The 23,661-nt window shown below is 42.3% G+C and overlaps 1 protein-coding gene across 1 annotated transcript in view; it reads right to left on the minus strand.

The window, feature by feature from the left end:
* CYTH4 (cytohesin 4) overlaps positions 1-23,661 on the minus strand; it is a 146,845-nt gene that overhangs the window by 41,635 nt on the left and 81,549 nt on the right. The window contains 4 exon segments of the mRNA XM_029590057.1: positions 6,842-6,990; positions 7,569-7,681; positions 14,889-14,969; positions 17,298-17,416. Coding sequence (XP_029445917.1) covers positions 6,842-6,990; positions 7,569-7,681; positions 14,889-14,969; positions 17,298-17,416 — 462 coding nt within the window.

Raw genomic sequence — 23,661 nt, forward strand, 5'->3', positions numbered from 1 at the left:
ATGAACTTATCCGATCCTTTTTTAAACACAACTATACTAACTGTACTAACCACATCCTCTGGCAACAAATTCCAGAGTTTAATTGTGCGTTGAGTGAAAAAGAACTTTCTCTGATTAGTTTTAAATTTGCCACATGCTAACTTCATGGAGTGCCCCCTAGTCTTTCTATTATCTGAAAGAGTAAATAACAGATTCACATCTACCTGTTCTAGACCTCTCATGATTTTAAACACCTCTATTATATCCCCCCTCAGCTGTCTCTTCTCCAAGCTGAAAAGTCCTAACCTCTTTAGTCTTTCCTCATAGGGGAGCTGTTCCATTCCCCTTATGATTTTGGTCACGTTCTCTGTACCTTCTCCATCGCAATTATATCTTTTTTGAGATGTGGCGACCAGAATTGTACACAGTATTCAAGTTGCGGTCTCACCATGGAGCGAAACAGAGGCATTATGACATTTTCTGTTTTATTCACCATTCCCTTTCTAATAATTCCCAACATTCTGTTTGCTTTTCTGACTGCCACAGCACACTGAACTGACGATTTAAATGTGTTATAATATCCACTATGACGCCTAGATATCTTTGTTGGGTGGAAGCATCTACTATGGAACCTAACATTGTGTAACTATAGCATGAACAATTTTGTATCATCTGCAAATTTGATTACCTCACTCATCGTATTTCTTTCCAAATCCCTGAGGCACTCCACTGCCCACTCCCTTCCACTGAGAAAATTGTCCATTTAATCCTACTCTCTGTTTCCTGTCTTTTAGCCAGTTTGTAATCCATGAAAGGACATCGCCACCTATCCCATGACTTTATACTTTTCCTAGAAGCCTCTCATGAGGAACTTTGCCAAACGCCTTCTGAAAATCCAAGTACACTACATCTACCGGTTCACATTTATCCACATGTTGTTATGGTTTTGAGGTGTTGGAGTGGATTCTTGGGTACTGCGGTGATGGCCACTGCCATGGGGAGGAGCCCCGTGAGGAACAGCAGTACTAGGCTAGACTCTATACACGCAGACACAGAGGATTTGTATTTATTCTACAGCTTGGAAATACTAGCCAAGTGTGGCAGTAGTGAGGTAATCCAGTAGAAGCAGTCCAGGGGGCCCTCAACATGAGGAGACCAGGAACAGCAGTACTAGGCTAGACTCTATACATGCAGACACAGAGGATTTGTATTTATTCTACAGCTTGGAAATACTAGCCAAGTGTGGCAGTAGTGAGGTAATCCAGTAGAAGCAGTCCAGGGGGCCCTCAACAGAGGAGACCAGTCCCACACTTGAATAGATGGTAGGCAGCGCGAGGTCGTAGAGGAAGTCCCGGATGCAGACTCCCAGCGCTGAGCTGTAGGTGAGACAGACTGAGAAGGTTAGATCATTCACTGAAGTAGATAGCTGTATTGATGGAGATCCTGGCAGGCAGAAGTAGTTGCAGGCACCAAGGCAGGGAGAGCAGGCCCTCTAGGAGCGAGTACCTGGTATCCCAGATAGGCACCTGAAAGAAAGCATAAGGGCCCCCGAGAACCAAGTACCCAGGTTAGAGATGAAATACCCCGAAGGGCAGAGAGAGCGTCCAGTGGCAGCAAGGAAGCGGTAGAGCAGCTTAGACAGGAGGCGTTCCAATCCATTCACAATCCTTGCTAACTCAGTTTGTTAGCAAATGAAGGGCAGGCTAAATACCCGGATGGCATGACGTCACTCGGAGGGGACGCCCCCGAAGTTCCCGCCATGATGTGGATAAAGACGTAGGTGGCATGCGCACGCGCACACTAGGAGGCCCTCAGGAGAAACATGGTAAACACCGTCACCGTTGCCATTCCGGGGATGCCGGAGAGAGCGGCATGAAGACGTGGCAGCAACCATCTTCCCAAGGAAGAAAGGTGAGGCACAGAGGTTGAAGCTGTCTGAGACTAATGGACGCAACACATGTTTATTAATTCCTTCATAAATGTGAAGCAGATTTGTGTGGTAAGACTTGCCTTGGGTAAACCCATGCTGACTTTATTCCATTAAACCATGTCTTTCTATTTGTTCTGTGATTTTTGATATTTTGAACACTTTCCACTATTTTTCCTGGCATTGAAGTCAGGCTAACCGGTCTGTAGTTTCCTGGATCGCCCCGGAGCCCTTTTTAAATATTGGGGTTACATTAGCTATCCTCCAGTCTTCAGGTACAATGGATGATTTTAATAATAGGTTACAAATGTTTACTAATAGGTCTGAAATTTCATTTTTTAGTTCCTTCAGAACTTTGGGGTGTACATCATCTGGTCCAGGTAATTTACTACTCTTCAGTTTGTCAATCAGGCCTACCACATCTTCTAGGTTCACCGTGATTTGGTTGAGTCCATCTGAATCATTACCCATGAAAACCTTCTCTGATATGGGTACCTCCCCAACATCCTCTTCAGTAAACACTGAAGCAAAGAAACCATTTAATCTTTCCATGATGGCCTTATCTTCTCTAAGTGCCCCTTTAACCCCTCGATCATCTAATGGTCCTACTGACTACCTCACAGGCTTTCTGCTTCGGATATATTTTTAAAAGGTTTTACTGTGATCCTTGTAGTGACAAGGGCAGCAACAGAGGAGAAAAACTGGCTTCCTGATTTTCTAATAGATTTGGTCTGGTGACTCCCATGGTCCCTGCGGAGAGGGCTGGAAAGCAACACTGAAATTCTTTTTTAGTTTTGGACACTAAGGGAAGGGATTTCATTCTTCATAGCCTATCCTCTCTTTCTCTCACTGGTAGTCATGTCTGCTGTTCCTCATTCTCTCCATTCCCTATTCTGAAGGATTAGAGCAGGAAGTGACACCTTAGCTGTGTATAGTATGCATTCCACACAATCACCAATCCAGAATTCCAAATCCAGATAGGAGTGTAAAGTGAGCTAGGTTTAACTATCCTTCAAAAAGAGAGAATTTTCCAGAAAATTGAAGTAGAGGAAGGTATGAGATTAGGTGATGAAAATAGATTTCTTCTCCCAAAGTGGATAGGTTTGGACCGTGATATATATCTACTAGATAAAGGAGCCCTGACTGACGTGCCACAATTGCGCAGTAGAGAGCAGCTCTGCCGCGCGTGTGCGGGTGAGCACGTCGGTCAGAGCGGAGCGTGCCTGAAAAAAAAAAATGGCGCTGGGAGGAGCAGAACATAAGAACATAAGAAAATGCCATACTGGGTCAGACCAAGGGTCCATCAAGCCCAGCATCCTGTTTCCAACAGTGGCCAATCCAGGCCATAAGAACCTGGCAAGAACCCAAAAACTAAGTCTATTCCATGTTACCATTGCTAATGGCAGTGGCTATTCTCTAAGTGAACTTAATAGCAGGTAATGGACTTCTCCTCCAAGAACTTATCCAATCCTTGTTTAAACACAGCTATACTAACTGCACTAACCACATCCTCTGGCAACAAATTCCAGAGTTTAATTGTGCGCTGAGTAAAAAAGAACTTTCTCCGATTAGTTTTAAATGTGCCCCATGCTAACTTCATGGAGTGCCCCATAGTCTTTCTACTATCCGAAAGAGTAAATAACCGATTCACATCTACCCGTTCTAGACCTCTCATGATTTTAAACACTTCTATCATATTCCCCCTCAGTTGTCTCTTCTCCAAGCTGAAAAGTCCTAACCTCTTTAGTCTTTCCTCATAGGGGAGTTGTTCCATTCCCCTTATCATTTTGGTAGCCCTTCTCTGTACCTTCACCATCACAATTATATCTTTCTTGAGATGCGGCGACCAGAAGCGGTGGGGGCAAGGAACAGTAGCGGCAGTGGCGGCGAGGAGCAGTAGTGGCGGTGCACACGAGCGAGGGAGGGACCCCCCCCCCCCGGAGATCTTCCGTCTGTGACATCCGAGGGAAGAGGTTGTGGATGACCTGAAAGGGGAGGGGATTGAGAGAGGGGGGGAGTGACTGAGGAGAGGGGGGGAGTGACTGAGGGGAGGAGCGGAGTGACTGAGGGGAGAGGGAAGGAGGTGAGAGTGAGGGGAGGGGGGAGTGACTGAGGGGAGGGAGGAGAGAGTGAGGGGAGGGGGAGTGACTGAAGGGAGGGGGGAGGGAGGAGAGAGTGAGGGGAGGGGGAAGGTGAGAGGGAGTGGGAGGGAGAATAGAGGTGGGAGGGAGAATGAGGGGGAGGGAGTGGGAAGGAGAATGAATGGGAAGGAAATGGACCGAAATTTTTTTTTAAATGTAGCCTGTTGTTACGGGCTTAACGGCTAGTATATATATATATATAAGGTACTTCCATGAGCACATGGGAGGAGTGTGATTTAGGATTTTTCATGAGCCTGTTAATGGCATCGGAGGATCTCTGCATTCATCTTAAGGTGATAAGGGCCGGAATGTGGAAGACGTTTGGCGGAGTAAAGAGAACTCCTTTCAGTGCAGACTGGAGAGACTGGGGAAGCCCACAGCCTGAATATTTGGTAACAAGAAGTTTCTCACCTTCTATGGGACAGTACTCAAGCAACCTGAGAAGAAACAAATTGGAAATCTTGGAAACTAAGAAGCTGTATTTTTTCATGGTTTGCTATATTTTTGGACTGCATTCTGAATTATCTGCTTTTTCTGGACTTTAATTGCTTTGGACCCTGAATACATTCTTTTGTATTTATTTACTTATTTACTTATTTATTTGATTTATATACCACTATTCTGTTTGTCAATCACAAATGTTTTACAAATATAAACAATTAAAAACCATCTAACATTATTAAGTGTTTTAGAACACAACTTGGGTGTGGATTTCTGTTTTTTTTGGTTGGTGTGTGACATCCCTTGGGCCTTGTTGCTTTTAATACCATCCACTGGAAGAATCCTAATCTCGGGAGCTGCAGACCAGTTTTCCACTCCTGCAGCATCTGAAAGTGACCGCTGTGAAGGGAGGGGGGGGGGGGGGGGGGAATTACAGGAGCTTTCTGGTTGTGATATCACTTTAGATGTACAAAACTTGGACTGTTGTCTGTTAAACCCAATTATTGGGGAAATTATAACTTGATTGTCAACATTAGATTCTGTGCAAGAAGAAGAATGTACATTGAGTAAAAAAAGGATGTATCTTAATCTTAGGGTGTCCTGAAGTATAGAAGGAATAATATTATCTTGTAGTAAAGAGTCTGGGCGTTATTTTTTAGCGTCATCTTCTATGACCAGCAAATTAGTGCTATAGTATGAGGAAGGTTTGCAAGTTTGCATTTATTACAATGATTGCTTCTTTTCCTTGCCACTCTTGTGACTAATAGGATCAACTGCTGCAAAATATTGTATTAGTAGCTTCCTAAAAAAACATTTTAGGTGATTGCAAATAATATAAAATACCACAGCAAACTTGTTATGTGAAGTAGAAGCCTAGTGAATAGAGCGGCAGGCTATAAACCACAGAAACCAAGGTTCAAATCCCACTGTTGCTCCTTCTGATTGGGTAAGTTGCTATACTCTCTGTTACCTCAGGTACAAAGTTAAGGGTTGATCCCTAAAGCTTTCCTCCTGTTCTGTGTCTAGGGGAAAAGATCTTGATGAATCAGGCCCTAAGATTGTAAAATATCTACACCACCTGAATGTAATTTGCTTTGAGGTGCCAAAAAGTGGAATAAAAAAATATTATGTGGTCAGGATGACTGATCATATTATTTCATTGCTTGTGAAATTACCTTGGTTATCTATTGAGAAGCAAATTCTATTTAAAGTGTTATATAATGTGTTCAAGGCGTTATGCTGGGGAGAACCTAGATACCTGGCAGATATGTTGATTTATGATAGACCTTGCAGGACACTTTACTCCTTGCATTAAGGATTGTTGCCCTTCCCTGGTTTTACAGAAGTCAGATTAGCATCTACAAGGCAGAGTGCCTTTAGTTATTTTGCCCCTAGTTTGTGGAATGATTTCCCAATGGCTTTATGTACTGAATTGTTATCTGACTTTATGCAAAAAAGTGAAGGTTTGGCTATTTTTCAGATGCATCTCTTCAATTATTAATTTGCTAAATTACTATATTCTATTTAGGGAACTGCAAGTGAAGTTTTTAATCTTATTATGAGAAAAGTAGCCAAAATAACTAAATTATAAAGAAGTTTATGATAATCTAAAGAAGTCTGAGAATATGGAGTAGGAATTATGAGATTTATTGTTAGGTGGTTGTTTGAAAGTGTTGTTTTAATTGTGATCAGTTTTAAATATATTTATGCACAATGTTATATACCCCGCCTAGGCTTAAAGGTAGCCTGGGCTGGAAATATTTTAAATAAAAAAATAAATATGTAAATTTATCTTTGGGGATTGAGGGTGCGATATTAGGGATTTGTATTTTGTATGGATTTAATTTATTTTGTATTTTGTATTTTCAACCCACTCCATTCCCTTGACTAGTGAGGGCTTTGCAATGTGCTCTAGGCTTTATTATGTGAATGAAATGAAATAGACAGAAATAAATTGATCTTTAAAGAAGCCCTCCGGTGATACAAGTCACAGCAATAGATAACATCATCACCCAACTGACATGGGAGAGGATAGCAGGATGGGCATAGGAATGCAAGCAAACATTATTACACCAAAAATCTTTGCTGGAGGGAAAATTAAAGGAGCAACAATGAGTCCAAAGGGATTTTCATTATTACATAAGGAATACAACAAATACAAAACCCTAGAATGGAATATTTAGGAATGAATGAAACAGCGACATGGAGAAGGATTTAGGTAATGTTAACCTAGAAACAGAGAATATGACAGCAGCAAATAAATGCAAGAACCACTTTCCCTTTCTGGAAGCTTTCTTTAAAAACAGGCAAGGAAAGTTGCGGGGAAGGAAGTGTGGAGACTGGGTAGTCTTACCATTAACAGTTCCTCTGGCAGATCGCCTCCATTATTGATTCCTCGGTTCATGGAGATAAACCTCTGAAGCGGAGGCTTATCCTTCACATTTGGGTTATGCAGGCTGGTATTCAGCATGATAATGGAGAATGAGAGGACATAGCAGGTATCTGTGCAATGAGGAAAGACATATAAATAAATAAATAGATAAATAAACAAACAAAAAATAAATAGATAAATAAATAAATAAACTTATATTTTATGACTTTGATATATATATTTACATATATATAAATATATATATCAAATATGTATATATATACATATGTAAATATGTATATATATACATATTTACATATGTATATATATACATATTTGATATATATATTTATATATATGTAAATATATATATCAAAGTCATAACATCTATCTCCAGTAAGGAGTGAAATACCAGGAATGAGTAACCAGTGAGGAGGCATTCAGTCATAAACTTCAAACACTCTGCGGAACACAGAGGAATCATACTGCAGAGATGAGGAGTCATAAAGAAAAGATTAGGACTGAGCTTGTGCTAGGGATGGAGTAGGTAGGTTAAGATCTGTCAGGCTGAAATACATTAAGGGCAGTGGATACCTTTGTTGCTTTTAAAGATTGTAAATAGATACAGTAAGACGATTAGGAGATGACATTATGATGAAAGTTGGGGAAGACAATGACTGATTTATGAAGGAGGATATCATTCACTTGCCTGCTGACTGGAAAACTCCGGGGTTGCACTGACAGTACCGTGTAGCAAAGGCTTCCATCATCCGATCGATTTTCTGAGCCTCTCCTGGCAGCCTGAAGCTCCACAGAAACTGTCTGAAATACAAATTAAACGAGGGAGTGATCAAGGCAGTGGGACAGATAGCAGAAAGATGGGAGAAGAAAACACTGAGAATGCTGACTGATTCCATAATGCATTCATGCCAACATTTAGAGGTGCAATTTTGAAAGTGATGAACAGTGAGTACAAGGAACCCGCAGGCTAATTTTCCTGCATAGTTTAGTTTTCCTTTAAAAATTAGGTTTGGAAAGATTTTGTATCTTTGGATTTTGCACCTCGTTTTCAGCAGAGGCATGGTTATCCTGGGAAAGTACATGAGGAGCTTTTGAAAATTAAAATTAAAAATCCCTGCAGGTACTTTGCCTCTCTTCCTTACCACTCTTCCCCACCCCCAGTCCTTGCTCCTGTGGCTAAAGGCATAGGCACTATGAAAACAAGCACACTTTCAGCCACCAAAGGGAAGGCAATTATCAGTCAGGAGATTTAACTTCGTATCTATAAATCCACTCAGCATGTAAGATCACTAACACAAAACTTATTGGACATTCCATCACCTCGACAGGTAAGATTGGATATCACCAGAAAGAGAGCGTTCTCTGTAGCGGGACCCTCCCTCTGGAATTCTTTACCAAATCCTCTTTGCTTATTATCAAATCCTCTTCATTTCAAAAAATCCTTGAAAACATATCTTTTTCAACTTGCATTTAATATTTCATCAACTCATTCAACCTCCACTACTCAACCCTCTTCCACTCCCTCTTTATCTTTATGATACTCTTCCAGACGATCCATTTCATTTAAAACAGATTCACCCCCCCCCCCTCTCGTCTAGAGAATTCTTCCTTATACTCACCTTCCTCCTCACCCCCCTTTCCCCCCCCCCCCATGGCACAGCTTCTTTTAATAAGATTTTTGTTAAGACTAGCTATCTAGCTAGCTATATACCAATTTATGTATTTTAAATCTAATTTTAATTTTATTTTTTATACCTTTGTAAACCGTTTTGACAAAAAATTATTTTTAAAAACGGTATATAAATACTTTTTAATAAATAAATAAATAAACTGGATAACTGCTTAGTTTACCAGGACAAATTCCTGAGAAAACTGTCTTCCCGGGGAGAAAAAGCGGGTGATCTCTGACTCTCCCCTATACATGGATTGGACTAAGACAACTTTTAAGCAGAAGAAAATGGGAGAGATGGTCAGTTTAAAGGGCAGCTCCTTCCTGAAGAATTCTGCAGTTTTATACTTGAAAAGCTACCAACATGGGGACCTTTGTTTTCATGACATAGGGACACAACATTTTGTAAAATGCATACCTCTATTTTCACTGATAAGGAATCTCCTAGTTTTTTTTGTATTATTTCCATTCTTACACTACAACAAGTGACACTATGAGTGACTTCTGTATAAAATTTTGGAAATTCAGCTTTGTTTGGGTCAAATCATGGAGCAGATCAAAAGGCCCAGGCTAATGCTTCTCTTTCTGCTCTAGGACCCAAGTAAGTGGTTCCTTAGGTCTGGGCTGATTTTTTCTCTCATTTTCCTGAGAAAGAAAGTCCTAGAGCATGGTGTCCAGGGGATAGGGACACCATTTTACAGCCAGCTTCCAGTCCAGAGGAGTCAGTGGATCCTTGGGCCTGCACCAATGCTCTCTCTGATCTCCAAATTCCAGGAAAGGAGATTCCTGTAGACCTGGACAACTGTTTCTCCTGCTGTGCTTTCTACTTCCAGGCCCAGAGGGAAGAAATCCCATGGGCTCGAGGGAACTGTATCTTCTGCTATCTCCTCCCAGGCTGTTGGAAGGGATTCTCGGTTCTTCACTCTTCTCCTGGGGCCAGGAATGTGATCTCCATCCAGCACTGACTCTTTGCTCCTCTCATAGACTCAGGGAAGGGGGAACGCTGGGCCTTTACTTCCTCTCTATTCCCTCAGGCAAATGAGGGGATCCCTGGACATGTTCCAATGATAATGCCTCGGAGGGATGCATGGGCCCATGATGACTTAATGCTCTTGCTCTGGCCGTGATGCTGCAGAGACCTTCCTTTTCTCTCCGGTCTTTTAGAATGTGTCAATTTTTTTTTTTAACTAAGCTGTTTCAGCAAAACCATAGCTCTTATTGTTTAGAAAGATGTCTCAATCATGTCTGTATATCTCTGCAGGAGGTGCTGAAAGATCGTGTTCACACACAGAGGGTGAGATACTTTTTTGATCTGCAAAGAACACATGTAGGTTTTCTGGATCCTTGCTCTTTACATTTCTGCCCCCAACTTTTATATAGGGAACAGGAAAAAGCTGGTTTCCCTCTGTTTCATTACTAGGTGTTTGTTTGTTAGGACATATCTTAGCATCTAAGGAAGTACTGATGACTGTTCTAGGAGATGTGGAAATATGCTCCATGGTTGCAAATGGCGGTGACAAATTAAAGATTACACCATCCATGTTCTTAAATTACTGGGTTTAAACTTGGATACTGACATTTCTGTGGTTAAACAATTGTAGAGTGGTAGCATTGTGGCTTCACACATACTTAGAATACCAGGCTGCGTGAACATACTTGGATAAGAATGATGATGCTAAGTCTTCTTCTCAACCTTTTACAAATTGTCACTTGTCATCTGATTTAAAAAAAAAAGTCTTAAGAAACAGTTTTGAAAAAGATCTGTTCGCAGCTATTTTTAGTCAATTTCATAGAGACAGTATTGTGATCTCTGTAGCACATGGTAGCTTTTTTCGATTGAAATGCAGCACTGATAGTCCTTACCTACTGCACAAGTATCACCACATAGTATTCATGGGGCCCACCTCATGTCTCTCTCGATCACTCACATAAGTACACTTTTCTGTGACCTGCCCAGCACACAAGCATTCACCCTCCTGCATTCACACCCATCTTTCAGAGTGCTTCAGGGTTCACACATTTCTGTTTGTGACTGAGGAATCAAGGGACGGAGGGTTAATGCATAGTAAGCTTATATTTTAGATCATACTTTTTTTTTTCCAGTTTCCTCTCAATGCTACTTAGGCTGTATTAAAGAAGAGTGATAGCAATGCCAAATACAGAAGTTTCCAACACAACTCAAATATTGATGAGAAAAGGGTCACCAGATAGGTCACAGAAGTCTCCTATACAGTTTTCTAGCTGAAATGAGGAGAATATCATAGGATGGGTCACGTCGGATGAGCCTTTGATTACTTTTTCTCTTAGATGAGCTATGAAATTAAGAGTAAAGAAAGAACCAAGTCCTGATGCGATTGACGATAAATGTTTAAAGAATCTGGAGTTGCCACTTTTAAACTATTGCATTTGCTGCCTTGAAAAAACTAAAAATGAAAAAAGTATGATGCAAAAGACTGACGCAGGCTCACACCAACACATATTACAAGAGGTCTGAATCCAAACCTCAAACCTACAGACTAGTAAGTTTAATCAGTTGAAGGAAGGATCTTACAATCGGTTGTTTAGAAGGTAATTTTCAAACCCATTTATGCTCATAAAACTTGATTTTTGTTCTGCATAAATGGCCCTTTAAAAATTGCCTAGGGGAGCGTGCATGTAAAAATATGCACAAATGTGATATTGCACACATGTTTATGTGCAATACAAAGAGGCATTATGGGGGAGGGAAATGGAGTTGAGGTGAGGCCATGATTTATGCACTTAGCATAAATTTCAAACAACTTCATGTGCCCCATATACATGCATATATGGCTGCATGGGGATCTACAATATTTTATAACCTTTGGGGGTAATTTTCAAAAGGATTTACATGTTTAAAATTGGGTTTTACATGTGTAAATGCACTTTACCCATGTAAGTGGGCTTTTGAAAATTGCTGCAATATATGCCATTGAATTGTCCATAGGATTTGATTGTGTAAGTACACTTTAAGAGAATAAATGGGCTTTGAAAATTGCTATGATACTATGTTACATTTACGCACATAACTCCTTTGCAAATGACTTCCTATGCATTAGGGATGTGAATCGTTTTTTGACGATTTAAAATATCGTCCGATATATTTTAAATTGTCAAAAATCATTAGGGCCACGATACAATACCAATTCCCCTGATTTATCGTCAAAAAATCGTAAATCAGGGGAAGGGGGAGGGCAGGAAAACCGGCACACTAAAACACCCTAAAACCCACCCCCGACCCTTTAAATTAAATCCCCCACCCTCCCGAACCCCCCCCCCCCCCAAATGCCTTAAATTACCTGGGGGTCCAGCGGCGGTTCGGAACGGTCTCCTGCAATTGAATCATGTTGTCTTCAGCCGGCGCCATTCTGCGCCACCATTTTGCAAAATGGCGGCGCAAAATGGCGGCGGCCATAGACCAACATAGACCGACTGCAGGAGGTCGTTCCGGACCCCCGCTGGACTTTTGGCAAGTCTTGTGGGGGTCAGGAGGCCCCCCCAAGCTGGCCAAAAGTCCCTGGGGGTCCAGCGGGGGTCCGGGAGCGATTTCCTGCCGCGAATCGTTTTCCGTACGGAAAATGGCGCCGGCAGGAGATCGACTGCAGGAGGTCGTTCAGCGGGGGTTCCGGACCCCGCTTCCGGACCCTGCTGAATGACCTCCTGCAGTCGATCTCCTGCCGGCGCCATTTTCCGTACGGAAAACGATTTGCGGCAGGAAATCGCTCCCGAACCCCCGCTGGACCCCCAGGGACTTTTGGCCAGCTTGGGGGGGCCTCCTGACCCCCACAAGATTTGCCAAAGTCCAGCGGGGGTCCGGAATGACCTCCTGCAGTCGAATTGTGTTGGTCTATGGTCGCCGCCATTTTGCGCTGCCATTTTGTAAAATGGCGGCGCAGAATGGCGCCGGCTGAAGACAACACGATTCAATTGCAGGAGACCGTTCCGGACCGCCGCTGGACCCCCAGGTAATTTAAGGCATTGGGGGGGGGGGGTTCGGGAGGGTGGGGGATTTAATTTAAAGGGTCGGGGTTGGGTTTTAGGGTGTTTTAGTGTGCCGGTTTTCCTGCCCTCCCCCTTCCCCCGATTTAGCTACGGACCGCCGCTGGACCCCCAGGTAATTTAAGGCATTTTGGGGGGGGGGGGTTCGGGAGGGTGGGGGATTTAATTTAAAGGGTCGGGGATGGGTTTTAGGGGGTTTTAGTGTGCCGGTTCACGATTTTAACGATTTTCACGATACTCTAAACACCCAAACGGCGACGATACGATTCCCTCCCCCTCCCAGCCGAAATCGATCGTTAAGACGATCGAGGACACGATTCACATCTCTACTATGCATATCAAGTATGCACAGTTTAAAAATAAATGTATGTCTACTCCCCAATATACATGTATGTTTGCTTGCATGTACTTTTCCTACCTATTTTATAAACATATGTGTGTATATTGTACACAAAAATAAAATAAACTTGCTTGCTTAAAACCCTGATTTATAAGCAGAAGTAGATATATTTTAAAATATGCGCATGGAATTGAAACCATCAGTTTGACGATACCACCACCAGTTCACCCAGTCCTCCAGTTCATCAAGACCCTCCTAGCTCTTCATTCTGAACTCCCCCCAGTTCATCCAGACTTCCCACCCAACCAACAGCACAACATACAATTAAGCTCTGGAATTTGTTGCCAGGGGATGTGGTCAGTGCAGTTAGTGTAGCTGGGTTTAAAAAAGGTTTGGATAAGTTCTTAGAGGAGAAGTCCATTAACTGTATTAATCAAGTTGACTTATAGAATAGCCACAGTGCTATTACTGGCATCAGTAGCATGGGATCTACTTATTGTTTGGGTACTTGCCGCCAGGTACTTCTAGCCTGGATTGACCTCTGTTGGAAACAGGATGCTGGGCTTTATGGATCCTTGGTCTGACCCAGAATGCAATTTCTTATGCTCTTATGATAGCGGACGAGTCTGAAGTCAATTGCATGAGATAATTAGCAGGTGTAAAGTTGTGCAAATAAATTACCTAATGCATTCGCAGAAAACTCTTATAAAATAGCAACTTACGCATGTTCCTCTTGGGCTAGCATCAGAATGCCCCTAGACCATCCCTTTTCTGTGCATGTAAATGTATGCACAAAAAAGAAAATACATGCATACTTTTTTATTTTTCTAAATTAGCGTGTACGAGTACAAGCTATCTACGCATATATATTTTATATGCATAGCTCCTTTGAAAATTCACCCCATACTATTGAATTTTGAAAGCATGCACAGATATATACATGCACAAAGTTGCACCTGCTTGGGAGCAGGTGTAACGTTGTGTGTTTATATTGGCAATGGTATCGTATGCACTGGCAAATTTTCCACAATGAACTTATATGCATAAGTCGGCTTTGAAAATTCAGGCTAAAATCTGAGGATAAAAGGTCCCCACAGACTTTAAACTATGTGGGTTGTTTGAAAATTTCCCTCTTAAAATAAAGACTTCTCAGTCATCTAGCTGAGCAAAATAAAACCAGTGGAAACAGCAAGGTTTCCAGGAAAACAAGCCTTTATTTGACTCTAGTTCCCATGCTCCTTTGGGCTGCCAGCTCAATTGGAACCAACCTTCATTGGGCTGTGGTGCCATGAGACTTTATTTGCACCTACCTGGGGACTTTCCTAGTTCTCCTCTTTTAGGTCCCCTCCAACTCTCTTGCCTGGTCATTTCAGTGACCGGCCTTAAGCCAGGGTCATGTGCCAGGGCTTCTTCTGGAACCCTTGCTGTCTTGGGTCTTAAATCCAGCCACCAAGTGTTACCATTATGCGATGACTGGGATTCCTTCTTCACCCTCTCCCCAGCCCCTTCTGACCCAGGGAGCAGAAGACCTAAGTCAGGAATCAAAGCAAAGTCCTTTGCATGGCAACGCTACTGAGCTACCGGGAAATGGGCATCTGAAATAACATTTACAAATGAGTAACCAAAGAGTCAATGAACAGTAATATATAGTAGTAGCACAGTACATGATGGCAGATAAAGACCAAAACGGTCCATCCAGTCAGTCTGTCCAGCAAGGTGTTTAGGGTTGTAATTGCCATTCCGTGCAGGCTACTCCCACAGATCATCTGAAGGGGAAAGAAGTTAAGAGATGACAGGAGCTCTTCCTGTGTTGCCAGAGGTCATGCAGCACCCTGGGCCTCGGTGCTTATTTATGTAGCAGCACATTGGCATGTTTCACTCTTTGCTGACTCTGTAGTACAATGCAGGAAGCAGGAGCACACACACACTCAGGGGGGGCAGGCTTGCAGGGCAAAAGAAGCACGGACAGCTTAGACACTGACCTGAGGGCCTGCACAAGATTGAGATCTGAGAACTCATGATAATCCACGTACGCCTGCAGAACCTGAATATTCTTGGCATCCCTAGAATAAGACATGAAGGGAAGATATTTCAGACCACAAACCTCTCCGTCTAGATATGTGCATAAGTTATAGTAAAGTGGAGAATTTGAAAAATGCGAACATAACCCATACTGTACATAAAGAAGTGTTGTACAGGACAGGGTTTGGCAAACTACTTTTTAATCAGCAGGTACTGGAATGCTACAACAGGCATTATTAGATTTTTTTTTCTCCCCCTTGTTTTTAAATGGCATTTTAAAAGATTAACATATATTTTTAAGATAGAAAAAACTCTATTTATGATGACTGTGGTACTTTGCCCAGTGGAACTGCCACACCTATATTATGTCTCTACAGGCCAGTTAAAACAGACAATAAAATTAGACATTATATATTTACCCATATGAACACAAATAGTGAAAAACAGGAAAAAATGAACAAAAGAAGATTCCACCAGAACAATTTCCTCTTTTTACTATATTGGTACTCTGTTATGATAGATGCAAGCAAGCGGATGTGATTTAATTTCATAGTGCCCTGCCTTACTCAGTTCATGAATTAGTCAGCACACAGGGCTCCCATTCTGCTCCCTTTCTTTATCTACAGATTATGCCATGTTGAGATAGAATCCAGGATAATCTAGCTAAAACCCTGAAGTTCATATTTTTGTTGTCTCCAGAAAAGGTATCTATGAATCCATTCCATTTATTAAAAAGAAGATACCTAGTAGTGTGTTTAACCTTGGTTAGTTGCAACAAAATATAAAAAAAATGAACATAGGGAGGGTAATTTTCAAACAGCTCATGTAGGGTTTTCGAAATTCACAGGTTGCTGTCATGCTACATGCGTGGACATAGACTCAGTTTCAAAATCAAAAGTATGTGTGCAAATCCGAATCCCATTCCAACTCCACTCCTTCTTGCGGTCATGCACAAAGTAATGCACACAATCTGATTTTGCACTTACTTTTGTGCACATGGGTTCCCAGTTGATTTTGGAAAGGCCATTTATGCACATAACAATGAATTTACTACTTACCTGATAATTTCCTCTCTTCTAGAACAGTCAGGCCAGTCTATCACAAACAGGCTATACATACTAACCAGCAGATGGAGTCTGCACATAAGTGACCTCCGCATAACTTACACCATGCTTCAAACACGTGTAACTTTGAGTGAGTTCATTTGTGTGGGTACATGGCTAATTACCCAAGGATTTTCAAACAAAGCTTGGGTGTGTAAGTGTGTTTTGAAAGTCACTTGGTAAAGTCTGCTTTGTACAATGTCTACATCTACAAAGAACCTACAGCTATGCAGGGCATTATATGTGTAATCTCTTAAAGCCTCTTAACACTCACAACCCAACAAACAACATTTATATTTTTAAATCTTTAAGCAATGTCTATCCACCAAACAGACAATTGACCTCCTGCTTAAGTAAAGTCCATTGAGCAAACCGAATATCCTTTGAATGTGGGGAAATCTCAGCACTTCCCAGTGCTGTTCTCACCAGCCGCGACTCCCTCAATACGGAGCAATTTTGTAACAGACCCATTTCTGCAAATAATAAAGTCCTGTTTATTCACCCTTGGAAAGGGGCTTTGAAAAATCACCCTCTATGAGGCTTTTTCTGTGTGCACTTACTTTTGCCTTTGTCCCTCTACCTGGCTGAAATGGCAGTGGCATAGTGCAAGGGCACATTTCTATCCACACACCTTCAGGAACTTTTCAAAGGGAAAAATTCAGTACAAGGTATGCGGCTACAAAAGTCCATTTGTATGTAGACACAAGGCAGCTTAGTGAGAATCATCCCATATTTCTGCTTGAGAGGTATTTAAGGATTTAAAAAATGTTTGGTTGCTCTGGGTCTCTGTGTCCTTAGGGAAAGAGTGTATATATCTATATCTATATATCTATCTATATATATATATGTGTGTGTGTGTGTGTGTGTGTGTGTGTGTGTGTGTGTTTGGGTATGTGTGTTTGTGTGTTGAGAGGGTGGAATTCTGCTTGTTGTCTGGAAGTTTTTGTGATCCCTTTTATGCTGTTGAAATGGATTAAAGTTATCAGGAATTTACTGGCAAAATCTGAGAATTCCGGGTTTCCGAACTGGCCAGTGACCTGGTTTCTGGGAAGGAAACTTTGGAAACCTGAGGCACTGTGATGTTCTTATTGCACGTTGTAAATGGCAAGACGACAAGAATACGTTTGTGTGGGAGGGTGACCTGAAAATCTAGGACTTAGCCAATAGACTCCTTGCAGAAACTGGGTTGCTTGGTAGTTCTGCTACTGGCGCACACAGCTGGAGGGCCCCACACCACAGCGCTCCTCAGAGGATCATTGGTCTCACCTTTCGCCCAGGTAATCCCCAATCGCCGTCTTGTTGAGCCCCTCTCCTTTGTACAGGAATTCGGCGATCTCTAGAATGCTGTCGGGCAGCAGTTTATTCCCAACGAGGAACTCGATACCCTGGGGGTGAGACAGAAGGGGAGTGGGGTGGAAATCTGAGGTGATCCGGGCTCAGACTTAGAGAACAGAAATGTGGCAACATCATCATGTCCTGTTATCCTGAACTGGCAATTCGGCAAGTTTTAAGCAGCATTAATAGCAACATTCTTTGCCTGTTTCTTGGTTCTATTACTTCTTCTCTGGGCTTTATTCTTAGGACTGTTTTCTCTTTCCATCATATATTTCGTTTCATATGTTTTGACGCACCCCAATTTTAAAACCTCCTTCCTTGAGTCAATTCTTCCCGTTGTATTCATGCTCTACATATATCACTGGGGTTTTGGTTCAGTTCATTTCATTAAATATATTAGTAATTTTTACCTATCCTTTAACAGACGTACCCAGAACAGAATACAACATATTTATTAACTAAAGTTCAGCCCAGCAGCACCCAATTCAGTGAGGGACAGAATAAGAATACCTAAGTTAGGAGGAGCATTCAGAAGCTTTACACACTAGTACCTCTCCAGGAATGACTGAATGAAAAAAGGGTGAATGTAAACAATTCTGTGTTCACTGTCAACCGAGCAACACCCCCCTCCCAAAAATATATATTTTGATTTTATAACTTCTTAAGAGGTCAGCCATCATGTTCTTTTGAAGGAGCAGCCCTGGCATCCAGCTAAACAAATGAGCTCCCTGACTGGGCAGGTTAAACAAAAATCATGGGCTGTTCTGTCATGAGGCAGGGTGATGTGATGTCTGTCTGCTTAGGGTGAGCTGCATTTGTTTGTTTGATTTTTGTTTCACGATAAATAAATTCAACATAAGGGAAACAGCCCTAGTTTGCCTCCTTATAACTTCTGGCTGTCTCCCAAGCCACGATCACAAGTTACCACAGGGTTTTGGTTCCCTATCCAGCTTGATGAATACAGACCTTGACTCTGTGCCAGGCCCACTATACCAGCTTGCTCAAGCACAGGTTTGCTGTTGAACCCATAGAGACTGGTGCCTGCTTAGCTCCCAAACAGGCATTAGACACCCTCTCTTATTTTATGTGCCCTAAAAGGGGATTACACTTGTGTGAAATGTGAAAAATTACTTAAGAAAAAATAGTGCACTCGATAACTGAACCACAGTGAAGTGGGCTAGAACACACTCTGTGTGCCAAGGGTCAGCTATGGCACTGCTGGACCTGGAGCCTGAGCAGCACTCTAGAGCTGCTGTCCATCTCCTTGATAAGGTTTGAACTCTTTTTTCTCTCTCTCTCTCTCTCTCTCTCTCTGGTAGGGAGAGGAATGGCAGCTCTGGGACAGGGCAGGCACCAAGTTTTCAGCAGACACTAGCACAGTGCTTGGTCTGGATCCTGGGCAAACTAGATGAGAGATGCAGTTGTTATCTGTCATTGTACTCTGAGTCTGCATAGTGAGCAAGTCAGGCAGTGCATAGCAGAGACTAATCACACTATGCAAGGTCTGAACGCCCCTATTGCATGATGACTAAATAAAGTAGGAATTTTGTTCCTGAAACATCCCTCGTTGGCTTAAGGATCTCATAGGCTGTAATCCTGCTTTCTGGGTCACAGCCCAAGATGAAGAGAGGAACATTGGGAGGCCCAGCTCGAAATGCCTCAATTGATTACTGAATGGTGAAAATTTGATAAAATCTGCTTGGGCCTGCAATGAACCAGGACTTTTCTATCTGCTGCCCTTTGCTGTACAAAACCACCTTCCTCCAGTGCAAAGCCAATGTCCTGTTCCTCCCCAGCACAAAAAGAAAAGATGCAACCTTTCTCAAGTCTGCTTCTGCTCCTCTAGTACCTGCTCCTCTAGTACTCTGCTCCTCTAGTACAAAAACTTAGATTGTAAGCCCTCTGGGGATAGAGAAATACCTACAGTACCTGAATGTAAACCGGTGTGATATCTCAATTGAGATGAATGTCGGTATATAAAAATAATAAATAAATAAATAAAATAAATGGTAGGAACAGGGTTAAAAGGATTAGTCATGGTATCAAGTGATCCATTGGTTAGAGCTGCCTGGGCTTTGTAAGAAAGATAGCTTTGCTGTCTATCCCTTTTAAAAATAAACATTTGCTCATAATTATGAACTGACTCTTTCACAGCGAGTGTACCTGATGTCTTTGTGGCTTGCTGCTTTCCAGCTCCTTGCTAGTAGTTTCAGTTTTAACTGGGTCTGTGATATTTGCAGTGCAGTTAACACAACAACAGATGACAGATTGGAACACACACACACACACACACCCAGTTCCTCTTTATCTTCACTGCATCTGGCCAAATATTTTCTCAGTTTTTCATTGTGAATTTTATCTTTGGCTGGTTATGGCTTTTCACGAAAATAGTGCTGCTGTGAAAACTGATACAATCCTCGGCTCGGAGGAACAGTTGGGTAGCGAGTGCTCTGTTTGCCATGCCATGGAGGATTCTTTTGGTGGACCAGAGAGTGCCGCTGGAGGATGAAAAAGGAAGTATCATGCCCAGTGACTGGCAGAAAAGGCAGTATTAGGAATAATTTCTGGGGGGAGAGGGGGGCGGGGAATACTGCGCCCTGCCTTAAATCACGGGAGGTTGCTAGCAAACCAATTTCAAGAGCTTATGACACAGGGACCAGCAGAATACTGTGATTCCAGCAGGGTGAACTGTGCTGGCAGGGTGATGGCACTTTGCATGGAAACATCATCAGGGCAGATTGGAGGTTATGATGTTTGTGTAAAATGCTACCACATCACCTTGAACGGGATGGCATTGCCGCCCTGTGGCTTGGCCCTGGTGTAGGTGCACAAACTACACAAAAAAATAATTGTGTGGCTGACAAGGTCACTCCTAAGGCAGGATTTAAGATTTAGTTGCCCATAGGCAGGACCAGAGATTCAGGGTTGGAGGCGGGGGCCATGCAGTGCCACAGAGGCAGCCCTTTGAAGTAGATTCCTCTTCAGCTAGGGCATTTGGCACCTATCAAAATTTAGCGACCTAGGCAGTTGTTGCTTATCCATAAATTCAGGCCTGGTCACTCTCTCAAATGGGTACAGGCTAGGAGATCTCACTTACGATAAAACTATCATTTAGTAAGACTATCAAGCAGAATAGTCTAAACATGACTATATCACGATGGAGGCAATGGACTTGCTAACTTCTTAGAATTCAGAAAAAAAAATTAATTTTGAGTGCTCAAAAATATAATATATAAGTGGCATTTTGGATTGTAATAATACATTTACAAGGAAAGCGAGCAACAAAGAGGCCGATGCAAAAAAAAAAAAAAATGCACTGAAAGCAGGCGCTCTCCTGGGGGCACCATGCAATATTTTAATTAGGGGTCGCGCTGTGAAGGAGACGCTAGGCTTGATTGAGCGCAGCTGGCACCCGGGAGTGATCGGCTGTCCTTGGCTGTCTGCTGGTTAAGAAAACGGATGCTGAATTTATCGGTATCCGTTCTTCTAATGGGTGCACATCCACGGGTTCGTAAAACGGACTCTGGTTAACTGAGCATCCGTTTCCCGAACCTGACCGCCGGCTCTTTTTTAAAACTTTATTTTTTTTAATCTTTCGTTCCTCCGACTTAATGTCGTCATGATATTAAGTCGTCGGATGTACAGAAAAGCAGTTATTTTCTGTTTTTCTGTACAACCTTTTGGGGTGCTCAGAAATTAATGCCTGCCTGGAGCAGGCGCACATTTCATTTACTGCGTGTGGAGTGAATAACTAATAGCCTCATTCACATGCATTTGCATGTGATGAACGATATTGGTTTCCCGGCGCATTGGATGTGCATTGTGGAGACGCTAATCCCCTTATAGCAGAGCTTTCCAAACTGTGTGTTGTGAAAAGTTAGTGTGTCGCCTGCAGTGTGCAGGTGTGTCGCGCAAGCCTGGTCAACTCCAATGTGAGTTCGGGCTTTTTTTTCTAGCGATTCACTTTTTTTTATTTCAGTTTGTGGGTTGCTTTATTATTGGGCGATTTTTGCTGTCAATCGTGTTTTCTTTGGGCTTGGTGGGTGGGACTTGAGCCCAGCTATCCCTGTCATTGGCTGCTGCTGCCGATGAGGCCTGGCCACGAAGAGTACTTAAAATCCCTACTCCTTCCCTGCCCCCCCCCCCCCCCACCCTAGTTACTACATCAGTTGTAATGTAAAGCCCAGTTGGCTGAATTATTCTGTTGTCTGGAAACCGATGTGATGTCTCGTGCGAACGTCGGTATAGAAAAATGTTAAATAAATAAATAAATAAATAAATACTGACTGCAAGCAACAGTGTCTGGTGATCCTGGAAGGTTTTATGCAGCACGGAAGGCTTGAACCCTGACGGGAGTGAAGCACTTAGCTGGCAACAATCAAAAAGAAGAGGTACATGAGTGGGGGGGGGGAGAGATATGAGTGTGTGGGGGCCAGTATGGTGCTTGGGGAGGAGAGAGATGAGTGTGTGGGGGGCTAGTATGGTGCTTGGGGGGGAGAGCGAGATGAGTGTGTGGGGGACAGACATGTGCTGGGGGGGGAGATATTAGTGTGTGGGGGCCAGCATGTGCTGGGGAGAGAGAGATGAGTGTGTGGGGGACAGGCATGTGCTTGGGGGGGGGAGAGATATGTGGGGGACAGACATGTGCTTGGGCTTGATCTTTTGGAAAATAGCGCTTGTTTTTTCATGAAACACTGGCAACAATCAAAAAGAAGAGGTACATGAGTGTGGGGGCCAGACATGTGCTGTGGGGAGAGAGATGAGTGAGTGGGGGGCAAACGTGCTGGGGGGACAGACATGTGCTTGGGGGGGGGGGGGGAGAGATTTATTTATTTATTTATTTTAAGTTTTTCTATACCGGCATTCGCAATAGATATCGCATCATGTCGGTTTACAATTAACAAGTGGATAGGTAACAAAACTCGGTAAAAAACTAACATTTATCTTAATAATAATAATAATAATAGTTGTAGTAATAATAATGATAAAAAAACATTAAACAAGAGAAAGTTAAGGTATGCAGTTATATGAGTGTGTTATATGAGATAAAAAATGCAGTTATATGAGTGTGTTATATGAGATAAAAAAACATTAAACAAGAGAAGGTTAAGGTATGCAGAGATATGAGTGTGTGGGGGCCAGACATGTGGTTGGGGGGGGGAGAGATATGAGTGTGTGGGGGCCAGACATGTGCTTGGGGAGGGAGAGATATGAGTGTGTGGGGGCCAGACATGTGCTTGGGGAAGGAGAGATATGAGTGTGTGGGGGCCAGACCTGTACTGGGGGGGGGGGAAGATATTAGTGTGTGGGGGGACAGTCAATTTGTTTTATTATTGTTACTCGTAAATTATAACAATAACATTAATTTTGGAATATTATATATTTTTAATATAAATGAAAGGTTTTCATGAGATTGATTGTGTCGTGAAACATTTTATTTATGTATATATTTAAGGAAACATACATAAATTGTCGAAGTACGTTTTGTTCATTTAACCTTTAACCTCTGGTTGGCTAGTAGACTGAATTACTGTGTCGTGAAATTATGTTTGTCTAAAAAGTGTGTCACCAACATGAAAAGTTTGGAAAGCTCTGCCTTATAGCATAAGGGGCAGTGGACGCGCCTACATAACCCAGGTCCAACTGCAGGTTAAACAGCCGAGCGCACTGTATTGCATTGGCCCCAAAATGAGCCCCTTAAGATAACACACTCCTTGCTTTATCTTCAGAAATTTCTTCCAAAGTAATTGAGTCTTTTTTTTAGAAAGATCAGGAAATATCCAAATTTCCTCTCCCAAAAACAAAGAATTCTGATTATGAAACACCAAATGCATCGCAGAATCTTTATCTTTGAGAAGAAGAAAAGGACACTAATAAAGTAGCCCGTCTAGATTCAGATTCAAGGGATTGTTCTATCATTGCAGTCAAATCCAAGGCATCAAAAGTGACACCTACAGCAACTTGATTCCCATCCTGTACCTCAGGTCTTCTACCAGAAGGAGAAAAATAAATTGTATTTAGTGGAGGAACAGCAGCTTCTGGCATTTTCAAAATATCTACCAGATATTTTAAACTTGTGGAAAATTAATCAGCCTCAGGTTAAGAAGTTTAGTATGATTTTCCAAGTTTTCAAGCTCTTGGTTTGTAACAAACTTACCTTATATGTATTTATCATGGGGTCCTTCATATTATATGTTGCTTGTTTTCTTTTTGCTTTGTTCTGCCAGTCCCTTACTGGTGTTTTCTCCTTGAATCCTCCCTCTGGTGAGCTAAATGTAGCTTTTGCATATGACTG

The sequence above is a fragment of the Rhinatrema bivittatum genome, chromosome 2, assembly GCF_901001135.1.
Source record: "Rhinatrema bivittatum chromosome 2, aRhiBiv1.1, whole genome shotgun sequence".
In the NCBI taxonomy this organism is placed as follows: Eukaryota; Metazoa; Chordata; class Amphibia; order Gymnophiona; family Rhinatrematidae; genus Rhinatrema; species Rhinatrema bivittatum.